Below are 27,169 nucleotides of genomic sequence, written 5' to 3'. Positions count from 1 at the left end.
TAGTGATTGCCTGGTCAGTAAACTTGGGAACACGCATACTTAATCCCAGACACAGGTCCGCACACAAGAGCTTCGCCTGCAAGTAGGTTACACTGCCACATCAGTAGAACCGCCGCTTCCCCATACTTCTTCCCCTCCCTCCCCGCTCCCCCCTCCGCTGTTTCCTTACTTACCCGCGGCTAGGAGGCGGGGCCAGCGTGGTCGCGAGGAAGGGACGGGCGGGCGCCAGCCGTCAATCCCAAGCCCCGCCTCTGCGGGGGCGGCGCGGCGGACGGAACTGTGGGCCGCAAGTCGGCTGCGTTCCGGAAGTCGGAGCCCAGCGGCGCGAACGCATCTCCTGGGCCTGCGGAGTTGTGGTACCCTCTCCGCTCAGATCCTCGCCAGAAGTGTAGGTAAGAGACTGCTCTCCTCTTTTCTCACGGTGAGCGCTCACTTCACCCGCCGGGCGGTTAGGATCGTTTATTGCAGGTGAAACCAGACATGCCTGCCAGCCTGGAATAGAGAGCTAGATGCCGGCTCCCTTCCAGGGTAGGAGGGCCCTGAAGAGGGGCAGAGATCGCTCCGCACGTGGAGACGCATCGAACTGCATTCTCTCGGGGTAGAAGGGCCCAGCTTCGCCCCACCTAGAAAGGTGTAGACCCTGGACACTATGTTGAGAGGCACAGGCCTCACTTGTGTGGACAAGTGTCGATCGACCTCCGCCCTTCAGGATAGTGAGGCTCCATTCCGCATTCCCCCCGCCCCGCCCCGTGTAGACAGACATCGACCCACCAAAGGTGTGGCGTCATCGACCCCAACCGTATAGAGAGACATATCCCCCTCCTCAGCTGAGTGGCGCAGACTTCTCCCGGCTTAAATCACCTCGTAGGCTTGGCTTACGACATCCTCGAGGCAGCAACTCCCTCAGGACAGAGGCTTTGCTATATTCCCCCCAACACCAGTATAGAGGAGCTTAGAAACATTTAATATGCAGAGGGAGGGAACCCCCTCCCCTTCGTGTAGAGACCTAGAGACCTCCCCAACTCCTGCAGAGTAATTGACGGAAGCCCCGCCCCGACTCCTGCAGAGACCATAGATCACCCCTCCCCTAAGTGGTTGGAGGCACAGGCTTCAGCCTATGCAGAACCAAACCAATTTCCCCCTCCTCCTACGCCAGAGTGAGTCCCCATTGTGGAGAATGGGACCTAATCCCTACCTCTGTAAAGAGACAGTGTTTTACCGAATTTGTAAAGGCCCAACCCCCAAAGTGCCTCGCAGCAAACAGGAACAGACCCTAATCTACAAAGAGACAGGGCCCCTGGGGTAGAGGAGCTCAGATTTGTCCCCACCCGTTTGAGGTAAACACAGATCATTTCCCCCACAAGAATTTAGAATAAACAAATGTAGTAAGGGAGAGACTCCATAGGAGCAGAAATGCGGCTTCCCCTCCCTGTAATGTTGAGAGGCAGTGACATCACTCATCACACTGCAGTGCAGCGCAGTGTATGTGGGCTCCCCCCCTTACCCAAGGTAGAAGAGCTCAGATCTCTTTCCACCCAGGGTAAAATCACAGACACCCCCCACCAAGTGTAAGGGCTGCTCTATTGAATTTATAGCTGCATTGGCTACCCCCTCCACCCCCCACCCATGCAGAGGACCAGAGTCTCTATTCCCTCCCTTCAATTTTAGCCTGCTGCCGACTTCAACCCACATAAAAGATACACAAACCATCCCAGTCTACCTACCATGGAACGGTCTAGAATAGCCCACTGCCGGTGAGGTGCAGACCCCACTCATTCAAAGTTGCACAGTTTCTGTCTTTGTTACTGTGGCACTAATGTCATCTCATAGCAGAGTCAGCCCTCTCCAGGGTAAAGAGACCCAGGACCTTTCCTCTTCCCTCCCCACGATTTAGAGATATACAGACCTGTGCTTCTCCTCTGTGCGGCAGAGATGGCACATAGCTGCTGTGTGTGTTTCCTTAGTGTCACTGTACCCCAGAGTAGGACAGATAGTAAACCCCTCCCACCCCCGAATTGCTGAGGTACAGACTTGGGCACATAATAAACACAGATTTTTCCCCTCTCCAAGATTTTTCACTTACCTCAGTCCACGTAGACACCCAGGTAAGAAGCTCTCTTCTCGGGCCCCTTTTCCCCAGGGTAGACTCCTGGGATCTATATCTCCCTCCCACCTCTCCCAGGGTAGATGAGCTACAGAATCCCCTGTATCTCATCTAGAAAAGAGACACTATTATCACCTAACGTAGAAACAGACCAACCTTATATGCCCCTCTCCCCTGAGTGTGGACGGATTTAGCACTAGAACCTTACCTAACACTACAGGGTGGAGGATTAAGGACGAAGGACACCGGCGCGCCCCCTCCCCCCCATGTATTGAGGCACTGACTCCACCCAGGAGGAGAGGTTTAGGCCTATCCTTCCCTTTAGGTAGTGGGACACTGCCTTCCCTGTGTGGCCTAAGCCATACCAGGTCCTAGCTCCAATAAAGCCCCTTCTCCCAGTTTCCCTAATTGTTAGGACTTTCTCATCATGCTCTTTATTCTATTTTACCTTTGGGGGCTTGTGGCATTGTGGTTCCCAGCTCTGTCTTCAAATTGCTTCTCCTCTCATTCTGACAGGAAGAAAGCAGGCAGATTTGAACTTAACTGCTTTCAAGCTCGTCGTCGTCATGATGAAACTTAGACACAGTGAGTTTCCTTTACCACCCCTCCCAATCCTGTGCTTTTAATGAATATTCATAGTATTTCACAGCAACGTTTAAAATTTGCTCAGTATGTTCCAGATCACTTCGTGTGGTCTTTTACATATGGTATCATTGCTGAACTCCTGACTTCCTTGTAAGGTAATGCTTCCTTATCCCCTATTCCCATTTTACAGATGAGGAAACTGAGGCTCAGCAAGGTTACAATGACTGGATCTGAGATGAATAGCAGTAAATACCATATCACAGTGCTTGTGATCCTAACATGTCCTAACATTTTTCTTTATAAGTTGTACCTTTAAGTTAATACCATAAATTGTACCAGTGGTTAAGAGTGTGGACACTGGGGCCAGACTGGTTTTGAATCTCAGCTCTCCTACTTACTAGCTGTGTGGCTTTGGGCAAGTTACTTAACTCCAGTCTCCTTATCTATAAAACAGAGGTAGTTATATTAATAGTATCTACCTAATAGCTTTTTGTGAGGATTTAATGAGTTAGCAGGGGTAAAATACTTAGAACAGTGCCCCACACATAACAAGCACTCTGTAAGTATTCTAAGTATTGGCTTAAAAAATTTAGCTTCTTCATTTCACTTTGGAATTTAGCCCCCCAGGATGCATGCACTGTCCTGCTACCAAATTGTTGTCTGACTTCTCTTGAGCTTTGGCTTTTTCTTAAATGCAAAACAGACCACGTGGACGAGTTGCTATTCTTTCTACCTTCAGGACTCTTTCCCTCCCCTCCACCTCATTCTTGAACTGTATAGCTCTTGCTTGTTTTTCAGATTTCAACTATACCTCACTTTCTCTGGAAATCCTTCCCTGTTAACCACCTCCCTTGGTTTCCACTCTGTGCACTCATAGGCCATGGATGTTGTATGATTGGGTCTGTCTCCTCCACATCTGATCCATCGTTGTGTCCTGAGGGCTCAGCATAACCAGGCCTGGTCTTTTGGTACTTACTATGTGTTGGGCTCTGGAGTGTCTCAGTAGTGCTGACTCAGTTCCCCCTCTTCCCACCATGATGCCTACACCATAGACAGAGAAGACAAATGTGACACACAGATTGTCCCTTATAAAAGGGGAGCCAAGGGTGTCAGGGCAGGTCAGCTTCTGTGGTTCCCTGCCTTTATCTTGCCATGGTCCACATAGAAAATGATAATATTTGGATAGCACATTGGGTAGACTGGATGAGGATTGCACAACCCAATGGTCCTGTTTTCTTTTCTTTTTTTTTTCTTTAATATTTTTTTATTAAAAAAATTTTTTTTTGAGACAGAGTCTTACTCTGTTGCCCAGGCTAGAGTGCCGTGACATCAGCCTAGCTCACAGCAACCTCAAACTCCTGGGCTCAAGCAATCCTCCTGCCTCAGCCTCCCAAGTAGCTGGGACTACAGGCATGCGCCACCATGCGCGGCTAATTTTTTCTATATATATTTTTAGTTGTGCATATAATTTCTTTCTATTTTTAGTAGAGACAGGGTCTCGCTCTTGCTCAGGTTGGTCTTGAACTCCTGAGCTCAAACGATCCACTCGCCTCAGCCTCCCAGAGTGCTAGGAATGGTCCTGTTTTCTATGTGAATGGTGGTCCCATCTATGGAGGGCGTGGTGAAAAAAAATTCAATACATTTTCTTCATATAATCATAAGAAATTTCGTCAAGAATCATACTGTTAATACTAAAAGAAAATAATTATATTTACAAGTAACACAAGGAAAATGAACAAGATTAATTATTTAGGAACATATAATACCAGATAATAAAAATATTGATAATGATGAAAAAGAATAATTATCTGTTTAAAGTAGGATATAAATGCATACATAAGAATCTTGGCTGTTGTATGGAAAGACTATTAGATGAAAGATCTTCATGATTTGTTAAGTGAAAGAAGCAAGTTGGCTGACAGGACTATAGTATGTTGCCTTTTATGGGAGAAAATAAGAATATATATTGGTATTTGCAAAAGAGACTAAATGATGCATGGTAAACTTATAAAGTGGTTTCTTGTGGCAGTGATGGGACTGCAATGGATAAGGATGAGTGTGGGAGGGAGACCTCTCAGAATATATCTTTTTATTTTGGAACCATATGTCTGTTACCTGTTAAAAATAAAGAATAATCCTATACATCTACATTAGGGGGGGAAATGGTGAAAATTAAATAGAAAAACATTCCATGTGCACACAAAACAAAGACATTCACTGGTAAATTGCAACTAAATAATGATCAGACTAACTGGGATTGATTGCTGGGGAAGATGGGGGAGGTACTGTGTGGTGCAGCTCTCTGTCCTCTGGGCTAGGGATACCTTGGACCCAAATGTTAATGATGATGTCTGGAAAGGTTGTCAAGGAGTCTTTCAAAGAGTGTTCAAACACAATTTTTTTTTTTTTTTAAGATATAGGGTCTCACTATGTTACCCAGGCTGGACTTAACCTCTTGGGCTCAAGTGATCCTTCTGCCTCAGCCTCCCAAGTAACTGGGACTACAGGCATGCGCCACCCTGCCTGGCCAGTTTTAACTGTTGTACATTTTTGAGTGGTTATTTAAAGGGGGGGCGTGAAGATCCCTGGAGGTGAGGATGTCAAGGAAGTGGGAAACCTGGGGTGTTGGAAGAGTTGCCCAGTGATCTCCAAAGTCACCCAGGTTGGTGGTGGCAGGAGTTGGATCGAAAGTAAAGCTATGAGTCAGATGCTTCAGTAAATGAGAAAAAGTGACTCATAGACGACAGGCATGGCAGCGTGGTGGGGGCCTCAAAAAGAGCAGGGCTTTTTTAATCCTATTTTTTTTCCCTTTTTAACGAGAGGAAGAAATAGTCTGAGTTTGGCAATGGTGAATCCAGAAAACACCTTCCCTACCTACTGACCCCAGGATAACCATGTGTCTTTTGAGAGGCCTGCAAATGAAGCACTGGCTTTGGGAAAGCCAAGTCTCAAGGCAGGAGGTTGGGGAATTGATTCCAGGGAGAGGCTGAAGAATTATATGAGTGCTTGATCACCCGACTGGCAGTTTCAGAGGGCATCGTGGGAAGTTTGATGCAAGAGCAGACGGAGGGTAGGGGGATGCAGTCATTGCAACAGTGGGTATACAGGGACATCTGGGGGTGGGAGTATGGGAGATGAGGGATGAATGAATGGAGAGATCTGTCTTTGAGTATAGATTGAGAATTGGTGGGTTTTTTTTTTCCTTGCTCGTACTCTTTATTTTTTAATTTTTTTCTTCTTTATTTCAGCATAATATAGGGGTACAAATGTTTAGGTTATGTATATTTCCCTTGTCCCACCCGAGTCACTGATCAACACCTAAGAGAACTGGTGGTTTTAGGCATAGATGTTGCTGGTGGATGCAGACATTGTGGCTCAGAGAGATTTAAAAAAATCCTTCAAGGTCATAGCTAGGTTGTTGAGCCAGAATAAGAACCTCCGGCTGCTGGCTATAAAATGGTAGCTGTTTCCTTTCTGAAGCTGTTGAAAAACCCATGAGCAGAGACTCCTGAGTGCTGTGGTGCTGTGACGGGGTGGACTGACTGCACCCTTCCCCTCTTCCTGTGTTCTCCTTCCCCCTTCTCTTCTCCCCTCTGAAGCAGATGCTTTTCCTCTCTAAGTGATGCATTTTCTTTCATTGTGTGCCTGTATCCAGCGCAGGCGCTCAGTTTCCAGGAAACTTAAGCAGATGGAAATGGTTGAGTAAAATGGCCAGACCTGGTTCATTCCAAACCTCACATTCTTTTTTGTTGCAACGCGAGTACTTTGGAAGAAAAGGAGACTTGGGGTCTGTTTTGTGTTTTTTTTTTTTTTTGCAGGGAAATTCGACACATTTGCATTTGTTTGTTGTGGGATCTATATGTCTGGTCAGATTTCTACCATCTTAATTTATTGTTTGTTTCCTCTTATTGCCTTATTTTTCTCTATCACTGTACCAAAGTTAAATAATGACTATTTGTATCCTACCCTTCCAAAGCAAAACCTTTTAGCGTGCTTTCATGCTTTTGCTTTTCCAACCTGTATTGATTGATTCCTGGATTTTGTTGAAGTAATTCGGTGTTTTAGTTCTGAGCTGTTTCCTTATGATACATATGCTTCTTGGATTTTAAGAATCCTTTTTTAACATGTCTTATAGTTCTTAGCCACATAACAGCTTTTTTTTTTAGACAGAGTCTCACTCTGTTGCCCGGGCTAGAGTGCCGTGGCATCAGCCTAGCTCACAGCAACCTCAAACTCCTGGGCTCAAGTGATCCTTCTGCCTCAGCCTCCCGAGTAGCTGGGACTACAGGCATGTGCTACCATGCCCGTCTAATTTATATATTTATATTTATATTTTAGTTGTTCAGATAATTTCTTTCTATTTTTTAGTAGAGATGGGGTCTCGCTCTTGCCCAGGCTGGTCTGGAACTCCTGACCTTGAGAGATTCTCCCACTTCGGCCTCCCAGAGTGCTAGGAAACAGCTTTCTTTTTTAGAATTAATGGCAAGTTTTATTTTTATTTATTTATTTATTTATTTTTTGAGACAGAGTCTCACTCTGTTGCCCAGGCTAGAGTGAGTGCCGTGGCATCAGCCTAGCTCACAGCAACCTCAAACTCCTGGGCTCAAGGGATCCTCCTGCCTCTGCCTCCCAAGTAGCTGGGACTACAGGCATGCACCACCATGCCCGGCTAATTTTTTCTATATATATTTTTAGCTGTCCATATAATTTCTTTCTATTTTTAGTAGAGATGGGGTCTCGCTCTTGCTCAGGCTGGTCTCGAACTCCTGAGCTCAAACGATCCGCCCACCTCGGTCTCCCAGAGTGCTAGGATTACAGGCGTGAGCCACCGCGCCCGGCCTATTTATTTATTTTTATATAGAGACGTGGTCTTGCCCTCGCTCAGGCTCATTCAAGCGATCCTCCCACCTTGGCCTCTCAGAGTGCTGGGATTATAGGCGTGAGCCACTGCACCTGGCTGGATAAGTTTTAATAGATTCCCTGCCCACCACTGTTTGTTTCCTTTAGCTTGAGATCTTTATTCTGAATTAATTTTTATTTTTGCCAGTAGTTTTACGAGATAGGAAACACAGGTGGTAATCTTTGTACATCTGAAAATGGTTTTCTCTTATTTTCACATAAGAGTGATCTATTGGTCAGGTAGAAGAGTTTGGCTTGGAACACAGTCCCTTTTCTCAGAAATTTGTAATAGTTTTTCTTCCATCTTAAGTTTTTAGGGTTGTAGATTTGAGAAGGCTGTCTGCTTCTTTCTCATTTGCTGAAAACTCCTGTTTGGAATTTTTGTCTCTTTATCCTTGGAGTTCAGAAATTTCACTAGGACATGCCCAGAGTATGTCTTTTTGGTTGTTAACCTTGATGCTCCCTGTGCCTTTCCAGTATGAGAAACCTCAGGCCTATCTTCAACTTAAGGAACTTGCATCTGTTATTTAAGAAAATTATTGCTTCTCTTTGTGTCTTTTTTCTTTCAGGAATTCCTGTTATTTAGGTATTAGCTCTCCTGGGTGCATTCCCCATATTTTATTTTATATTTTCACTCATCATTTCCATTTCTTTGGATTTTTGTTCTGTCTTAAGTAAGCCCTCTCCCTTGGTCTTCTAGCTTCTGTTCTGTTTTTCACCACATCTGTTGAAGAGATGTGGTATTATATTGCCCAGGCTGGTTCAACTCCTGGGCTCAAGATATCCTCCTGTTTCAGCCTCTTGCATAGCTGGGGCTATAAGTGTGTGCCACCGTGTCTGGCTTTTGAATTTTTAAAAATTCACTGTCAAGTTTTGGGTATTTTTTTTTTTTTTGAAGTATCTTCTTGAATCTCCTTAAGAATTTTTACTAGTATTTAACTTCTTTTTCCCATGTTAACTCTGCTTCAGTGGGAGCCACCTGATGTGATTGTGGAGCCTGTTGTCTGCGTGGTAATCTTGAGTTGCTCAAATATTTGTTTGTATATATTCTGGCCGTGTAGAACCTCCTCCCTCTCGAGGAACTCCTTTCCCCCTTGAAGGTGGTGAGAATTAAGGGAAGCCATTCAGGGGATGACAGATGGGACTTCTCATTGAAGGGAGAGGATGAGGCCTCTTATGTTCCTGGGCCTTGTGAAGGCATGATTGAAGAAGTGGCAGCTCTCTCATTCTTGTGTCTAAGGGAGGCCGCAGTTTAGAGTAGGTCAAGACCCTTTGGAGGCAGTGGTCTGAGCAGGATCAGCAGGAAGGGATAGTTATTTCCCCACATCTGAGGGCATTTGCCCAGGCTTAGCTGGCTAGGACCCCTCAGATTACCTTCCCATGCTGCCAGCGCTCTCACCTCAGCCTGGCCCTGAAATTATTGAGTTGCCCCCAGCAGGAAGTTGGGGCTGGGTGGGGGAGAGGAGTTACAAGCACACATTCAGGTCACTCTCTTTACAGTATTCCCTTCAGAATGTGTCAGTTTGCATTGAAATAATGTTTGATATATTCTATCCAGTACTTCCTCTGACACTATTGTTGCCATCTCTATCTCTGTCTTGTGCTGGATAAAGACAGACATGGTGTCTAAGGCTTCCTAGGTTCCCAATGTGGCCTGGCCTTGATTAAAGTTGTCGACAAATGTTGGATTGGTGGACGATGGCTCTTTTATTTATATATTTTTTTCTTTTGTAGAAAATAAAAAGCCAGGTAAAGCTTCCAAAGGCTGCAAGAAGGTAAGTTGGCGCTACCCCCAGGTACAATATACTCCTTGCTGGGGGTAAGGTCAGGAACACGTTGCCTGCCCTGGGAGAGGCCCACAAAACCCAGTAGATGCTGGGTGACTCTGGACAGAATACCCCATTGGAATCAGTGGATCTCTCTTTCCTGCCCTTTTCTGAGTGACTGCAGCAGAGAATCAGCAGCATTTATGAAGTTCCCACCACAAGCCATATGTTGCTTTGTGCTTGATTTACCTTGGTAGGGATTATCATCTCCATTTTTTAGATGAGGAAACTTCCTCAGTGAGAAAGTTCCTAGGTTCAAGGTAACACAGCTGGGACTTGAGTCTTTCTGATTCCCAAGTCTCTGTTTCTTGTAGGGAGGAGGGAGGCCAAAACATCACCTTTGGCCCTAGCTCTTGGGTCTCTTGGTCCTACTGGGAAAGGTGTGGGTAAGTGAGGCTTGGAATAGAGCAGTGAGAAGAAGGTATGGTCTAGAGAAGGCTTGAGTGCTCACATTTTAGTGTGAGTAAAGCTCTGAAACTTTAACCAGCTCTGAGGGCTAGTGAGAACACAAGATGCTGGGCCCCACCCCAGTGTTTCCGATTCGGTAGGTCTGGCACAGCATCCTATAATTTGTGTATCTAGCAAGTTCCCCAGTGCTGCTGGTCTGAGGACCACATTTTGAGAGCTACTTATCTGGAAAGCTTTTCCCTGGGCCTTAGGAAACATTCCCAGCTGCACCCCCCTCCACACCGAGTTCTTTAGTCAGTTTCTGCCTGGCTAGGGGAGGGGGGCTCTTCCCAGCCAGATGGAAGATCTCTGGGGACAGAGCCCTTTTTGCCCACTCCTCTCCTCCCAGCAACTACACAACTACACTTCTGAGCAGCTTTAACCTCTGTCCCCTCTTCCTTGGGGTGGGGGGATGATTTCCATGGGTTGATTACCTCTGTTTTATTTTTTTTCTCTTGTGTGGTGACCAGCCTGCAAAGCAAAATGGGAAGAAAGCAGCCTCCAAAGTGCCCTTGATTCCCCAGATTGTTCACTCCAATGATCACCCTAATCGAGAGGCTGAATTAAAGAAGAAGAGGGTAAGCACTTTACCTTGGGGGAGAGACGGGGCCCTGCTTGAATTGAATGCCAGGTCTGTAGAAGTGTTGGATGGAAGGGCAAAGGCCAGAGTTGTTAGGGTTGTCGGGGCTATTTGTGGAAGGGGGAAAAGAGTGAGGTTACATTGATAGTGGATTTAGTGTCTCCATTTGTTCACCTCCCCCTTACCTCCCAGCCCGTTGCTGTCTGCCTTATGCTCACACTGCTCCACTGAAACTACCCCTGCTGGCCTCACCAGTGCCTTCACTGCCATCACATTCACGGATGGTTTTCTTCCCTCATCTTAGTGGAATGCTCAGCATTTGGGACCATGCTTTCCTTGAGGCACTCTAACTTTGACTTTCTCATCATTTCACTCTCGTGGAGGTCTTTGACCTCGCTCTCCTTCCTCTTTGACCTGTCTTTTGCAGTCTCTTGCTGTTCTTTCCTCTTCCTGCTCTTTTAAGTGATGAAACATCCCAGGACCTTGGCGTCTTTCCCCCTCTGGTCTTAAGTAGTTCTGTCTAGAATGCATTCTCTCTCTGCTTCGCACACCCTGTTTTTATTTTTCTCTGCCACTCTTTCCCTCTCTTCATCTCTCTCTCTCTTTCTTTCTCTCAAATCCTCATCTCCTGCTGTAATTAATATCCGTCTCCTTCCTGTGCCCCTGCTCCTCCCACCTCTGCCATGTCACACTGTTCCCTCTGTCTGTCACGCATCCTTCCCTTAGACTGCAGACCCAGTCAGCTACCGTGTCAGTGTGTGTTCACTTGTTAGGTCGAGGAGATGAGGGAGAAGCAGCAAGCTGCCCGGGAGCAGGAGAGACAAAGACGCAGGACCGTGGAGACTTACTGTCAGGATGTCCTGAGACGCCAGGAGGAGTTTGAGCGCAAGGTAAGAGAGCACCCCTTGCCCCTGGGTGGGACTGCTGTGGGTTTGCACCAAGGCGACTTGTACTATTCTGTGGCGGGGAAAGAGGGAGAATGTAAGGTTGTTGGAGGGGAAGGAGGGAACCAGTACAGAAAGGATGGAAAACGGGGAAACAGAGGGAGGGAGGAAGAGTGGGAGATAAAATGCCATTTTGAGCCTTACCTGGGACTGGACATCCCTGGAGAGCTCCTCTCTCCCAAGCTTGAACTCAGAGACTGGGGCTGGCAGTGGGGTCAGGGGCTGGGAGAGGTGTGACTAGGGGACATGGGTAGGAGGACAGGGAGTGAGAATGTGAGGGGATGATTGAGAGACAGAGAGGAGAATGTGTGAGGGGGTGTCATCTTCCTTCTAGGGCTTCTTGCTGCCTTTCTGGCAGATGTTCTTGTCTCACACACAGAATACGCACTTGCCGAGTCACACTTCCTTTTCTGATATACAGTGCATATTTTGCCTGCCTCATTCCATGGCCCCCATAGATTGTTTTTCTCACACCTCCCTCTCCCATTCCGCTGTTCCACACCCATGTGCACACTGAGGCCTCCAGCTGGTGCTCGGACACATACGTGTATATAGGCACGCCATGCGCCACGTGGCTCTGGCCGTTCTAGCTCCTGGATTTGTTGGTTGGTCAAAGCTACGTTTCAGGGGGCTGAGATTCACTTGGCTTCCCAAGTCCCCTATGGTTTCCAAAGCCCTGGCTCTTTCCCTCTCTTTCTCCCTGTCGTCCTCTGGACCATTCTGTTTTTTTGTCCTTTAGGAGGAAGTTTTGCAGGAATTAAATATGTTTCCTCAGCTGGATGATGAGGCCACAAGGAAGGCTTACTACAAGGAGTTCCATAAGGTACAGGGATCCATTTTTTAAGGCCTTTTGGGGAGGGTCCCAATCCAGTCCCATTTCTTCTCCATTTCTGTTTTTCCTGAATGAGATGGAGACCTTTTCTTTCACAGGCCTGTGTAACTACCCAATCCTTTGCCTGCCTTCATCCCCCTGTCGTCTGCCCTGCAGGTGGTGGAATACTCTGATGTGCTTCTGGAAGTCCTGGATGCCAGAGACCCGTTGGGCTGCCGCTGCTTCCAAATGGAGGAGTCTGTCCTGCGGGCAGAGGGCAACAAGAAGCTGGTCCTGGTCTTGAACAAGATTGGTAGGTGTTGGGCGGGATTGGGTAAGACAGGGAAGGAACCAGGCCTTCTTGAAAGTCTAACTTGGACCAGACACTGAGACCTAGCAACTCACTGGTATTTATAATAGTCATGCCAGGTAGAAATTCTTGTTTCAAATTTCAAAGCCAGGAATGTTGTCTGAATGCACACACATGCGCACACACACATACACAGTGCAGCACAAGTTGGGAGTGGAGTCCGAGCCTGTGTGCCATTTTGAGCCTTCTCTGTGACTGGACGATCCTGGAAAGCTCCCCTCTCCCCCAAGCTGGAACCCAGAGACTGGTGCAGAAGCAAACATGGATCTCAAGAGTCACTCGGGTCTGGGTCTCATCCCACCTGTGCTGTTTTATCTGAGATACTGCACAGGTCATGTCACCTCTGAGAACTCCCATTTCTCTAGCTGTAAAATGGCCCACGAGTGTCCCAGCCTTATAGATTTGTGGTGAGAATTAGTGATAAAGTGCTTCTTACATGGTCAGTACTTTACACATGGTAGCCATTCTTATCAGGGTTATTCTTGACATTTGGCCCAACCTTGAATGATCTAGGTGCCCTGGCAACTCTGTCTTAGAAGGTGGGGGACCAAACCGCCAGTTTGCTCATTTCCCCCGAGGGAACAGAGGCCCCCTCAGGGAGGGCCAACTGGCCCCATAGATCAGCCTGTCCTTTCTAATTCCAACTTGGGGACTGGACAGGGACTGACAGGGCCAGGAAAGAGACCTGTTGGTGGGAGGTGGGCCTAGGCTTGGGTGTGGGTGGATATGTCTTTGGAGATGTGTTCTCCTTACTAGCCCCGTCTGGTCCTATTTTCCTCAGACCTGGTCCCCAAGGAGGTTGTGGAGAAGTGGCTGGATTACCTTCAGAATGAGCTGCCAACTGTGGCTTTCAAGGCCAGCACCCAGCATCAGATCAAAAACCTGGTAAGTGTGGGCCCAGGGGCATCTAGCCTCTTTCCAGGTAGCCTGGGACCAAGGTTGGGGGTCATAACATGGACCAGGACCTCCAACGCTTTAGTAATTGAACTAGGCCTTGAACTATGAGCTTTTTGCATTGTTGTGTGACTTCTTAATATTACTTTCCATATTAACTCCTTAATATTACTTTCCTTATTAACTCCTTCTTATATTATCACTTTTCAGGAAGTATTTTTTTTTTCAGCTGTCAGGATAATCCATATTGTCTACAGGAAATTTTGAAAATACATTTAACTACTTGTTAACTTAAAAAAATATATATCTCCATTCATTTTTTTCTCTTTTAAACAAATCACACTCCTCTCTAATTATATTACTAATGCAGAAATACATTTCCATTGTAGGACATTAAGGTATCATAGAAACATCGGTGGCTGTTGGGGAGAGAAATTGGGTGCTGGAGGACTTTTTTCAGTTTTGTACCAGGTGTTAACCTTATTAAAAAATAAAGTAGAAATCAAATCAAATACACATAAAGCTTAAATACCCTTTCACCAGTTTCCCTAATTCCACTTTCTCTTATCCTTACCCAGAGGTAACCACCATTGTCAGTTTGGTGTGTATCCTTTCAGACTTTATTCTGTGCTTTGTATATACATAGATGTATATATATACAGAGGAAATACTGTTTGGAGGTATGTAGGCCATTCTGCAGCTCGCTTTTGTTTTCCCCTCTGGGGGATCTTTCTATAGAGATGCACCTTTTTGACGATGAATAAAATTAGTTTCCAGTTTTTTTGTTGTTATACCCCGGGCTCTCACAAATGCCCTCACACATGTCTCCTTGTCATGTGGGCAAGTGTTTGTGTAGGTGAGGTACTGAGAGGCGGAGTGGCTGGGTCCTAGGTTTTGTATGCATTTTACGTTTTTCTAGACACTGACAAATTGTGCTCCTTAAAGCTGTACCAATTTATTCTCCCACCAATGGAGTTAGATGAATTTGTGAGAGGGCCTCTTTCCCTACACCCTTGCCAACTACTTGTTAGCATTAAACTTTTGAATCTTTGAGAAACATGATATCTCATTTACAAATATTTTGGCTTTTTGATGGCAAAAATGTGGTAAGCATTCTTTTCTAACAGCTGTATTTCATTTGTATTCCACTTTAAGGATACACCTTTTTTTTTTTTTGGAGACGGGTATTGGCTTGGTTGCCTGGGCTAGAGTGCAGCAGCGTCATCATAGCTTACACTGCAACCTCACATTCTTGGGCTCAAGCGATCCTCCCGCCTCAGCCTCTTGAGTAGCTGGGACTACAGGTGCCTGCCACCACACCTGGCTTATTTTTCTATTTTTTGTAGAGACAGGGTATAGCTCTTGCTCAGGCTGGTCTTGAACTGCTGGCCTCAGGCAATCCTCCCACGTCAGCCTCCCAAAGTGCTAGGATTATAGGCATGAGCCACCTCGTCTGGGCTAATTCCAGTTTTGTGAGATTAGAAACAATGCTGTGGTGTGTAAGTAACGGAAGAGAAAGAGGAGAGAGGGCATTCTGGGCAGAGGAAGTGGCATCAGAAGTAAAGAGATGGAGGCTGGGGTGACCTTGTCCTGTGTGAGGAATCAAGGGAAGGTAGGCTGTGGGCCAGCCACCATCTCATCCCTGCATAGGCGGGGAGGGCCTAGAGAAGGGAAACAGGCTTTGCCAAGCATAGGCCTGTGAGTGGTAGAGCTGGAACTCAAGCTTGGCCTGTCTAGAGCTAGGACGCTATCCTGCCCTTGCCAAGGGAGGCAAGAGATACATGTTGAGGCAGAGGTAGCCAGGGACAGAGAAGGCTGGAGACGCAGAGATAGTGGAGAGGGGCAGCAGGGAAGTGACAGGCATTCAGGGCCTACGTGAGAAGCCTTCCGTTTCAGGCCGAGGAGCTCAGGGTTCACATGGAGGCCCTGAAAATTGGAAATCTGGGCTCAGACCACATCTCCCACCTGATGCCTCTTCTGTAATATCCCTTATTTTCCAGAATCGTTGCAGTGTGCCAGTGGATCAGGCTTCTGAGTCGCAGCTGAGAAGCAGAGCCTGCTTTGGAGCTGAAAATCTCATGAGGGTTCTGGGGAACTATTGCCGCCTTGGTGAAGTGCGCACCCACATCCGTGTGGGTGTTGTGGGTAAGGCCTGGCAAGCAGTCATGGGTCCCAGGCTCCGTCCTTGGGTTGAGACTTCATTGGGTGAAAGGATGCTGGGAACTTCGTGTTGCCTTTTTGGAGAAGCAGAGGGTGGTTAAGAAAGCAGTTTGTGATTTGCAGTTTGGATTGCTGAGTGTGGGAAGGCATACTCAGAATCCCCACTGTGGTATTAAGTATTAGAATCATGGACCACCAAGCGTGGAGCTGGCACCATCTTATCCTATCAGCTGTGGGAGGGAGGGTTACCATCCCTGCTTTACCGATGAGAACAGTGAGGCCTAGAGAAGAGAAAAGGGGCTTGTGGAGCTCATTCCTATGGAAGACAAGGGAGAGCTAAGGCTCAAACCTGGGCCGTTCTGGTACCCAGGTTACTGAGGGGGAGGGAGAGTGGGACAGGAATAGGGAAATTGAGAGAGGCAGAGACAGATCATCAGGGATAGAAAGTGAAGCCAAGAGAGAAAGACACTGGAGAGAGAGCTGGACACTGAGAAGGTGTAGGTATGCATACCTGAACAGACACAGAAGAAGACAGAAAAAGAAGTAGGAAGCCAGATGGCAGGGCTGGTGGGGAATGGAAAGAGGAGACAAATTTAAATGATAGAGGCATGCAGAAAGAAGGAAATATAATCAGAAAGAAATGCCAAAAGGGACATAGAGACAGGCTCATGTACAGAGATCTGCAGGAGATAGAAGAAGAATAGAGATACCTCACGTATGTGGAGAGGCAGACGTGCATACCCAAAGAAAGAACGAGAGAGACACATAAGAATAGAGACTGATTCAAAGAGAGATACATAGAAACAGCCTGGAACAAGGCTGTAGATCCAGAGGAACGTGTACACATTAGTACATAGACAGATCCACACTACAGACCTGGAGGAGGAGGCACATCTAGAGACACAAACCCAAGGCAAAATGCACACAGACCAAGCCTTTGCCCCACATACTCACCCCAACGCTGCTCCCCCGGTGCACACAGAGCCATAGGAGACACACACGTGCCCAGGTACACTACAACTCTCCGACATAATCATGTACCTAGAGTCACAGACACAAATACACAGACTTGTCTGTGAGGAGACAGATACATGTGTGTGCATAGAGAGAATAGAGACAGGTTAGGGAGACACAGTGAAACATATACAGAGGGGCATACACAGGGACTAGCTCACAGAGAGAGGGAATGTGGACAGTCGAGATTGGCAGGAGGTGGCATAGAGAGAATTACAAAGAGAGGCAGGATTGGCCGGGTGGGGAGAATCCGAGAAAGGATGATGGCCAGAAAATGAGAGAGAGCGCGACAGAGAAAGAGGTGCTTAGATACAGGCGTGCACAGAGATACACAGGGAAACAAAGATGTGATAGAGAAATAGACTGGGAGAGAGACAAAGGAAAAAGCAGTTATATTTGGAATGAGAATGACCAAGAGACGTGAACAGAACCTTCGCGCACAAAGGGTACACCCAGGCATACACATGAGAGAGTCGTACACACATGTAAATTCGAGCATGTGCAGAGAGAGAATGGTGAGAATGAGACCCAGTGACGGTGAAATACACAAAGACATCCACAGGCTGAGAATGGCTCACAGATGCCCAAACAGAAAAACACACACGGCAGGCAGACAGCTGCACCGAGAGACCAGCATCTGGAGGAGAGCCCCATTCCCCTCCAGGGGAATTATGCACAAGGACAGATGGTTCTCTGTTTCATAGACACTTCTTGATGTCTACCTTCTGTTGGATCATGTCACCGAGGCCTTGTGTTGAGCACTTCTCCCAGGCTGGTTGTGGGTGGGAGGGTGTCACATCTAGAGAGAGGGACATCGTCTACCTAGCATGCTCACAAATGGAGGAGAGAGGTAGAAGGACCCTTTAGGGCCTTGGTGAGCGTGTGGGATGGGAAGGCAGGGGGCCAGGCTCTATTTTTGGCTTCCTCGTGGCCTGGTCACTGCCCCTGCCTGGGCCTCGCTCACATAGGCTGGCCTGCATGTTCCCGAGGGCCTTTTCTGCCCTGAGCCATCTGCTACTACTTTGTAGGCCTTCCCAATGTTGGGAAGAGCAGCCTGATCAATAGCCTGAAGCGCAGCCGTGCGTGCAGTGTGGGAGCCGTTCCTGGGGTCACCAAGTAAGCACCTGCCTGTTCCCCCACTCTACAACTCCTTGACCCTAACTCCCCCTAACTCCCGTGCCCGAAGACCCCGATCCCTTTCCTTATCTTGGACCATCCTCTGATTGCTCCCCCAGGCACAAGAATCTCGCAGCCCTCTTGTACCTGGCACACCCTACATGTGGGCCAAGTGCTCAGCTAGGTGCTTCCCATTAACTCCTTGAAGCCTTCTAACAGCCATGCAAGATTGGGCTACTAATGAATAGCTCCTTGCCTAGATGAAGCAGCTGGGGCTTGGAGAGTCAGAAGCTTGCCCAAGGTCCTGCATCTCAGTCCCCAGTGGCAGCAGCAAGATTATAATCAGCCCCAGATCTATAGGGCCCCAGAGCGCCCCCCCCAGCAGCCCTCCATCTCTCCACCTTCATCTCTGATACACCCTCCCCTCACTCCTTTACACCGCTCTTCCAGCCCAACTTTGTGTTTGGGATGCCAGACTCATCCAGGCCTTCTTTCCCACCCCAGATTCATGCAGGAGGTCTTCCTGGACAAGTTCATCAGGCTGCTGGATGCTCCGGGCATTGTCCCAGGCCCCAACTCGGAGGTGGGCACCATCCTGCGCAACTGCGTCCACGTGCAGAAGCTGGCAGACCCTGTAACCCCAGTGGAGACCATTCTGCAGCGCTGCAACCTGGAGGAGGTATGCAGTAGGGCCCTGGCTGATGCCCTGCTCCACTCCAAGGGCTCTTCATTCTTCCTCATGACTTCTCTCCTTCCTCCCTTCACCAGATTTCCAACTATTATGGTGTCTCTGGGTTCCAGACCACCGAGCACTTTCTGACTGCAGTGGCCCAACGCTTGGGGAAAAAGAAGAAGGGAGGCATATACAGTCAGGAGCAGGCAGCCAAAGCTGTCCTGGCTGACTGGGTGAGGTGAGGTGGTAGCTAGGGGTAAGGGGTAAGCCCCACTGGAAGCCTAGCTCCATAATGGGGCTCATCTATGTTCATTGCAGTCGGTGGGACAACCTGTATTCTTGGGTCCCAGGGCAGGGGACGGCCAAGACTCCAGGTCATTTCCTACTTGGGACTTTATGCCCAGTGATTATCCAGCAACTCCTTATTGTTCAGAAGCCACTGTCTGGGTTTTCTTGTCCCTCACTGTTTCTGGCTTGGGAACTCATCTTCTCTTTGATTGGTCATCTGTTCTCTAAATGACATCACCACCCATCTCCCCTACCTCCTAATGCAGTGGGAAGATCAGCTTCTACACCCTACCACCACCTACCCACACTCTGCCTGCCCATCTCAGTGCTGAGATTGTTAAGGAAATGACTGAGGTCTTTGACATCGAGGATACCGAGCAGGCCAATGAAGACACCATGGAATGTAAGTGTGAGAGGGTGGGTGCGCTTGGTCTTGCACAAGTGGAGCCACATAGATCTGACAGCATATCCTCCTCCCCCTCCTCCTCCCCCCCTGGCCCTGCTTGGGCTTTGGGCAAGGTGTTTTTTTATTTTTTTTTGAGACAAGAGTCTTGCTCTGTTGCCCTGGTTAGAGTGCCGTGGCATCATCATAGCTCGTTGCAACCTCAAAACTCCTGACCTCAAGTGATCCTCCTGCCTCGGCCTCCCAGAGTGCTAGGATTATAGGCGTGAGCCACTGCACCTGGCCTGGGCAAGTTGTTTAACCAGCTCTAAGCTTAATTTCTTTTCCTGCAAGGTGGAGAATTCTAATCTGGGCTATGGGGTGGTGGTGGTTGTGAGCTTTTGGTAGATACAAAAGAAATTGGCCAAGTACCTAGTACCCCTACTAAGGTGCTCTGGAAATGTGAGGCTTCATTCTCGTCTGAGGAGACCTGGAAGGGACTGAGACGTTATTCTCAGAAACTGTTTCTCTAATGTTGCCGTAAGCTTTTTCACAGTCATTTCGGGTCCATTCCTAGATTTTCTTTCTTTCCTCTCATTGCTGAGTGAGGTATCCAAGTCACAGAAAGGTGTTCATTTGCCAAAAGGATGTTAGGCCAAGGTGGCCTTTGAACCAGCTCTCCTGCCCTGTTGTCTAAGATTCTTCCAGCTCAAAGTAACTAGGGGGCCAAAGCTAGGGACTGCCTGGATTTAAGTCCAAGCTTTGTTTCCTTTTAGTTGTGTGATGCTGAACAAGTTACTTCACTTCTCCCTGTCTCGGTTACATCATCTGTAAAACAGGGATAGTAACACCCATCCTATAAGGTAGTTGTGAGGGTTTGTTTAATAATGTAAAAGACACTTAGAACAACAGTACCTAGCATATAGTAAATAAATATTCAGTAAATGTTAGTTGTTATTAAGACGAGTATTTGCTGGGCTATAGAGGTGTGACTTTCAGAAACTCCTGAGAATGTTTGTTCTCTTCAGATACTACCCTCTGCGGCCCTGGCTTGTGGCTTCTGCCTCCTTCTCTCCCCTGCCTAACAAAGGTGCTCAGTACTCTCTAGGCCTGTCTGTAGACACCCTTGGGTGGTTGAGAAAGCCATGACTACCTGCCTTCTAGGTTCCCTGTTTTTCTTGAGGGCCATAGTTTTTCTGCTCTGGGTCTTTTAGTGTCCTTGGCTTACACAGGAGAACAAGAAGACTTGCCTGCTTCCTAGTTTATTCCCCATGTGGCTTTTGGCGAGTTAGCCCCGTTTCTGAACTTTAGTTTCCTCTTCTGTCAAGTGGGCAGTTGAGAGGGATTTGAGCTTGCATTCTTATGATGATGCCTGATCCTGGCCGGAGGTGAGGGCAAGAGGTGCTCCATCACCGAAAATGCATCTTGGCAAAAGATTGAGGTCCAGGAAATTGAATAGGGTTGGGGAGAGGTTAGTGATGGAGGGTTTCCTGGAGGAGTTGGCCCTAGTGCTGGATTGAGAAGGGTGAATTAGGGATTAGAAGGCTCAGGGAGGGGGATGGGAGCAAAGTTGTAGGGCAGTGAGGCCCAGGGAAATGGGCACATAAGAGAGTTGTAGTGGAGGCCAATTCCATGCAAGGGGCCAGAGAGAGGAGAAGAGAGTCCTAATCCTAGGGAGAGAATCCCAGTGGCTGCCATTTACAGAGCAACATCTCGTACGAGAGCACTACAAATGTTCTCTGCCGTGTCTCACAGTAGCCCTGTATGAATAGGGCTTGTGGCATTCCCATTTTCCAGATGAGGAAACTGAGTCTCTGAGGCCAGCTCACAGCAGGCATCTGAGGGTCCTACTCAAAACCCCTGCATTTAATCCTTTGTCGTGTGGCCTCTCAGCAGGATCGAAAAACTTCCCCCACTTGACTCCTCTGGGCAGCAACCACATGTTGTTTCCGCTGAGGCCTGACCAGGGGGTTGGCAGCAGGGTGGAGCTAGAGCCCTGACAGTGGTTTTGGTTGTGTTAAAGGCTTGGCCAATGGAGAATCTGATGAGCTGTTGGGTGACATGGACCCACTCGAAATGGAGATCAAGTTGCTCCATTCTCCGCTGATGAGAATAGCAGATGCCATTGAAAATAAAACCATCGTGTATAAGGTACCTATCCCTTTTCTTCATGGCAACCCTTTCTACCCAGGGCTCTGGGAAGTGGTCATTCCCTTCTGCCTGGCTCCCATGTGGTGAGATGTGGGTGGTTCACTCCCTCCCTGTGGGCTCCTGGATGTCTGGCCTGGTGTATCCTTTGCCAAGCAATGACAGGTCCAAGGAGGAGGCGCCCTTTCTCAAGCAGCTTCCCCAGCCCTGGTTCCAGCCCACAGAACAGGTTTCACTATCTAGCCACTCAGTTGTCCAAATCGCAAATGACTCTTCCTTCCCCCTAACTAGTATCCAGGATCCCACTGTCAGTCACCAAGTCCTGTGGCTTCTCTCTCCTAAATCTCTTGAGAAGCTGTCAACTTCTTTTCATCCCTACCATTCCCGTAAAGCTTTAAGTCCTCAGTCACCTGGACATATATTGTGTGGTTTCTAATGGCCCAATCTGACCATGTCACCTCCCCTCCCTAAATTCCTTTCATGGCTCCCCAGCACCTACATGCTCAAGTCCATATGCCCGAGGCTTGCTACTCAAAACCTGCAGGGTGCGATGTGACTCTGGAAGGTTTTTTCAGCCTCTTACGCTAGTGCCCCCATCTCTGCCCTTCAGGAGTTCACATTTTAGTGGGTTTCAGACGCACGCATCTGCACTGTGATGGGAGACTCATGGGGTAGGGGTGGGGGTAGGGGTGGAGGTGGAGGTTGAGGTTGAGACAGCATGGCTCTGAAGGCCCTAACCTTTATTACTTGCGGGTCAGGGAATTTTTGTTTGAGCCACACATTGAAGGCTGATGAGTTCTCGGCAAGGGGGCCAGCAGCGTGTGGGCAGGGGCTCAGCCCATGTTAATGCCCAGGCACAAAAGGGTGAGAGTGTGGCGTGTTGGGGAAATTGCTAGTGGTGTGTGGGGGCCGTAGTGGGGGGTGGGAGGCAGGGAAAGATGAGTCTGGAGTCAGATCACAGAAGGCATTGAATTGCACTTTAAATCATAGGTAACAGGAAAACACTGAAAGTTGGTTATGTTTTCTGAGTCAAGGTTTTTTTTTTCCCCCATTTTATTTATTTACTTTTTTTCTTTTTGTTTGCATTTTTAACTGGGTAACATGTACACATGGAATAAAATTCAAAAGATATTAAAGGGTATACAGTGAAAATAAGTCTCTCTCCTACTTCTATCTCCCATCCATCCTGTCCCCTTGGAGGTAGTCACTATTTAGCAGACTTTTGAATGTCCTTTTAGAGACATGCCATATTTATATACACAAATACATACATGCAAGCAGATACAGATAGCTATTTTAAGTCAAATAATAGCATACTGTTCATATTGATCTGTACTTGGCTTATTTCATTTATACGTTCATCTTGGAGATTCACATAATTAAAGAGCTATCATTTATTTTTCATGACTACATAATAATCTAGAAGGGTTTCTTAAGCAGGGAAGGTACATGGTCAGGTTTGTACATTAGAACATCACTCTGGCAGCTGGAGTAACACTCAGATTAGAAAGAGAGGGGCCGTTGTGGAGGTAAGGAGTCCAGAGAGGAAACTGTAGCCTGTAGTGAGTCTGTAAGAGAAGATGAGGTCTGAACTCTGGTAGTGGCAGGAGTCACACTATTCCCATCCTCACATAGTTTCAGAGGTTCCCCTGTTGCTTAAAGGAAAATCAGCATAAAGTTGTATGTTAAAGGCCACCTTCCAATAATATTTCTCACTGAGCCCACAAGCCCCAGAACATAGCATTTTTCCCCAGGAACTTGCAGTAGTTGCCTGCTCTGTACTACAGGTTCCAGACTCAGGCCACCCATTGCACAGCTCTGAGAGACACCATTTAGCTATACTATATTGTGAATGGCCCCCGCTCCAACCCCAGAGTGGTACAGCATGGTAGCTTTGCTCAGACCTGCCCCATCTTGCCTTTTCCCCACTATAGGATAGTGGGTGGTCATGGGCTCTGGAGCCAGACTGCTTGGGTTCTAATTTACTCTACTGCTTATTAGCTGTGTGACCTCAGGTGCCTTGTTTGTCACAGTGTTTTTACAAGGATTAAATGAGTTAATACTTACGTACATACATATATGTATGCGTGTGTGTGTGTGTGTGTGTGTGTGTGCTTAGACTGGTACCTGGCACATAATAAGCCTTCTGTCAATATTGGGTTTTTTTTTATTTGCTCCTTTTTTTTGATGATAATTATCTTTATTTATTTTTTCTTTCTATTTTTTTAATTTATTTTTTATTTTTTTATTATTTTTAACCAGGCACAGAAAGACAAATATTTCATTTTCACACTCATATATGAGACCTAAAAAAAAAAAAATCAATATTGGCTTTTACTACCCACATTGACCTTTCAAAACTCCTGCCCAGCAGACACCCTTTTTGGTGCCACAGTGCTCTGTGCTTTTCCAGTGTTCAGCTGGGAATGCCCCCCCGCATCAGTAGTTGTGACCTCTCAGTAACTCATCCTTCCTCTCCCCTGTGGGCAGTTACCATACTCTGCTCTGACTTGTATAGGTGGTTGTATTTTCTTTACCCTGGTTGCTCCCTGAAGGTATAACGGAGTCTGACTCATTTCTCTGTCCCCGGCATTGCCCCATACAGAGCTAGGCACAAAATAGATGTCAGAAAATATTTGTTAAATTGAATAGACTTCGAAGGGTCACATAAGTAAAGAATCATGTAATACCAATTGTCATTTATCAAGTAACTCTGCCTTTTCATTTTGTTCTTGTTAAGCCATGTAAGCTACCCATTTTCCGTGCCCCCCCATTTGACAGATGAGCAAACTGAGGCTGAGAGGTTAACTTAGCACCTGCTAGTGTGTGGTGGAGCCAGAATTGGAGCTTAGTTCCACATGGCTCCAGGCTCCCTGTGCTTATCCAAGCCTGTCCCTACACCTCTGTAGAAGTCTTTGGAGGTACTCCGGGGGTCAAGAGCTTACCATTATCCTGTCTCTCTCCCCCTAGATTGGAGATCTCACTGGGTATTGCACCAGACCGAACCGTAATCAGGTGGGGTGGGCTAAACGCAATGTGGACCACCGCCCCAGGAATAGCAGCGCGATGGATGTCTGCTCAGCGGACCGCCGCCCAGTGCTGCAGAAGATCACGGAGACGGACCCCTTGCAGCAAGGCCAGGCTCTGGCGGCTGCCCTGAAGAATAAGAAGAAGATGCAGAAGCGTTCAGGTGGGGGCACCTGACCACCCCTACCTCTAAAAGGGTCCTTTCCTGGGGCATTGATTGGGGCTCCTGAATGAATGTCTCTGTGCGTCCGGCTCCAGGCTAGGATTAGGGGGCGGGGATGGGTTAGGAGGCTTAGCTGCTAGCTCAGTGGTTCTTAAACTTTAGTTTGTATCAGAATCGCCTGCAGGGTCTGTTAAAACACAGATTTCTGGGCCCCTCCCCTAGAGTTTCTAATTGAGTAGGTCAGCTGTGGGGCCCGAGAATTTGTATTTCTAACAGGTTCCTCACTTGGAGAACCACTGGCCTAGTCTATATATCAAATAGACACCATTTAATTATTTATCAGATACTTTCTATGTGTAGGTAGCTTTTAGGCTATATCTATTTTTTACTTTATCAATAGGCAATAAATTGAAAATCTAAAAGGTGTAAAAAGGGCATATAGTAAAATCTCTCTCCCATCCCTTAGTCATCCAGGCCTTCCCCCACAGGCAACCAGTTAATTAATTTCTTGTGTCCCTTTCCTGAGATAGATACACGAGCAAATATCTATGTTCTTTGCTCTCTTTTTCTACACAAATGCTAGTCTACTGGATACACAGTTTTGCCCCATCATTTTCTCATTCAGTATATCTTAGGGACATTTCCATGTCAATACACAAAAGAACTTCCCTTCATTTTATTGATGGTCCATTGTGTAGCTGGCCCATTCAGATCTCCGTGCTATACTTACCTTCACTAACTCATTGCAAAAGTCTTGTCCTCATTTGATAAGTGAGGAAACTGAAGCCTAGAGACATTAAGTGACACATTCAATGTAAGACAACTAGTAATTGATGGAGCCAAAACGCAAACCTAGGATTGATTGGCACCATCAGCCCTATTCTTTGAGGTAGATTGTGTTCCATAACCAGGATTCACACTGAGTCCTGGGAATCCAGATGAATTGCCCTTGAACTCCTAGTCTTATTAGGAAGTGGGGAGGAGATAAGAAAACAGACCTCAGCAGCACAGAGTGATCACGCTGAAGACCCAGCCAGCACGGTGAGGGAACCTAACCCAGCCTGGGGATGGTGGTTGGGTAGGGGTGAGCAGAGAAGGCTTCCTGGAGGAGGTGAAGACTGGGGCATCCTGAGGAGCACCAGGGTGTGTCTGGAGGATGGGAGGTGTGCGTGGTGAGCATTCGGGCTCAAAGCCCTTACTGCCATGCTGCTCCTTTGCCGTGAGAGCTTTGTTTTGAGGGTAGTGGCAAAGTGCTAAGTTCAACATACTAAAAGAAAATTACTGTTTGGGTATTAGGAGGGAACAAAGATACTTGGAGCCCAGTAAGTCTGAAACTTCAAGATAGAAGCTATGTTGGGGTGATCATTTCACAGGTAGACAAATGGATCTACCTGTGAGGTTGAGCAGTGGTTTCCAACAGCTCCCCAGTTGTTTTGTTTAGTGTTTAGGGGGGTAAGTGAGCCAGTTTGGGAGCTTGGTGCAGAGCAAAGTAGATGTAGGCCAACTTCAGCGGGCTGATTGTTGACAAACCAGCCACCAAGAGATTACCTGTATTTCTTCATCTGCAGATAAAATCGCCAGCAAGCTGTCTGATTCCATGATGTCTGTCCTTGACCTCTCTGGCAATGGTGATGACAGTGATGGTGACTGATGGACTCCTCTCACTCCCTCCTCCAAGCACCAGTTCCAGTGGCATGGGGGAATACTGATAAAATAGTTTGGTCCTCCCCAAAGCACCTGCATATTAAATAATCCCTCCCCCAACGTGTGTCCGCTTCCCCCCACTGTTCCCTCCACTCTCTTCAGTAGAAATAATCCCAGGGGGCTAGAGCTGCCATACCCGATACCCTTTATTTAACTCCTATTGTGTTTAACAGAAGAAATAAAAGAAATTATCAGCAGAGCCCAGGTGCTGAGAATTTATCTCCCACCCTCAATTCCAGGGTCCACCCTGTAGATTGGGCTGGTCTGAGGGTTGACCTTCCACAAAACTTGAATAGCTGAATGTGCGACCTCGGGGTCCCTGGGAGGGCTATGACTTCTTTACCACCACACAAGAGATTTTACACAAGGCATTCCTGCAATGGGCTTCGGGCGACACATCTTCCTTCTCAGTCCACCGGTCCTCATCTGGGTGGCAGTGGGAGCAGAGGGAATAATGATGAGCCTTCCATGACTCTGGAAGAGTCTGGGGACAGGGTAGAGGGAAGAAGGCAACAAACAAGCCTGGCTGGTGTTGGAAGTGTATGTAGGAAGCACTACCTTGTTAGCACAAAGAGAAAACAACCTGTTAGTGGGGAGGCTGGGTGCTTCAGGGGCAAGTCCTGTCTTGGGGCGTTTCTAGGCAGATTGTGAATTAGAGGAATCCCTTTAAGTGAAGTACTCTGGCTGGGCCCTGCCCTTGTGTGCCCATGTCTCATCCAGCACTAGCATTTGAATTCCATGATTCAAGAAGGTTCTGCCACCATTTATTCACAGACTGTCCTCAAGAGAGCTGCCATATTTGAGGGTGCATCAACCAACTGCTTTTCCAGTGTCTGGAAGCCACCCTGTTAAAGTATAATTAGCTAACTTCTCTGGGTGATCCTACCCCATCAAACAAGGACAGTGGGCCCAAGCAGTGCCAGAGGCCCTCAGAAAGGGACTGGGTAGGTGATTGCAACTGAAACAGTCTTCTCACCTTATCAGGGTTTTTTTGGGCGGGGGGGGGGGGGGGGGCGCGTTATACACATGATTTC

The 27,169-nt window shown here is 47.4% G+C and overlaps 1 protein-coding gene across 1 annotated transcript; it reads left to right on the top strand.

Annotated features, from left to right (window-relative positions):
- Nucleotides 1-300: 300 nt before the first annotated feature.
- Nucleotides 301-26,318, top strand: GNL3L (G protein nucleolar 3 like). The gene is made up of 16 exons (XM_069463432.1): nucleotides 301-392; nucleotides 2,621-2,689; nucleotides 9,323-9,363; nucleotides 10,332-10,439; nucleotides 11,215-11,331; nucleotides 12,125-12,208; nucleotides 12,374-12,509; nucleotides 13,348-13,451; nucleotides 15,461-15,605; nucleotides 17,663-17,750; nucleotides 18,255-18,429; nucleotides 18,519-18,661; nucleotides 18,978-19,114; nucleotides 21,117-21,244; nucleotides 24,212-24,431; nucleotides 26,000-26,318. Exons 2-16 carry the CDS (start codon nucleotides 2,671-2,673, stop codon nucleotides 26,080-26,082), a joined length of 1,728 nt encoding a protein of 575 aa, XP_069319533.1. The 5' UTR covers nucleotides 301-392; nucleotides 2,621-2,670; the 3' UTR covers nucleotides 26,083-26,318.
- The last annotated feature ends 851 nt before the right edge of the window (nucleotides 26,319-27,169 follow it).

The sequence above is a fragment of the Eulemur rufifrons genome, chromosome 30, assembly GCF_041146395.1.
Source record: "Eulemur rufifrons isolate Redbay chromosome 30, OSU_ERuf_1, whole genome shotgun sequence".
Classification (NCBI taxonomy): Eukaryota; Metazoa; Chordata; class Mammalia; order Primates; family Lemuridae; genus Eulemur; species Eulemur rufifrons.
Note: the sequence above shows the minus strand (reverse complement) of the source record. Positions and strands in the feature narration are given on the sequence as shown.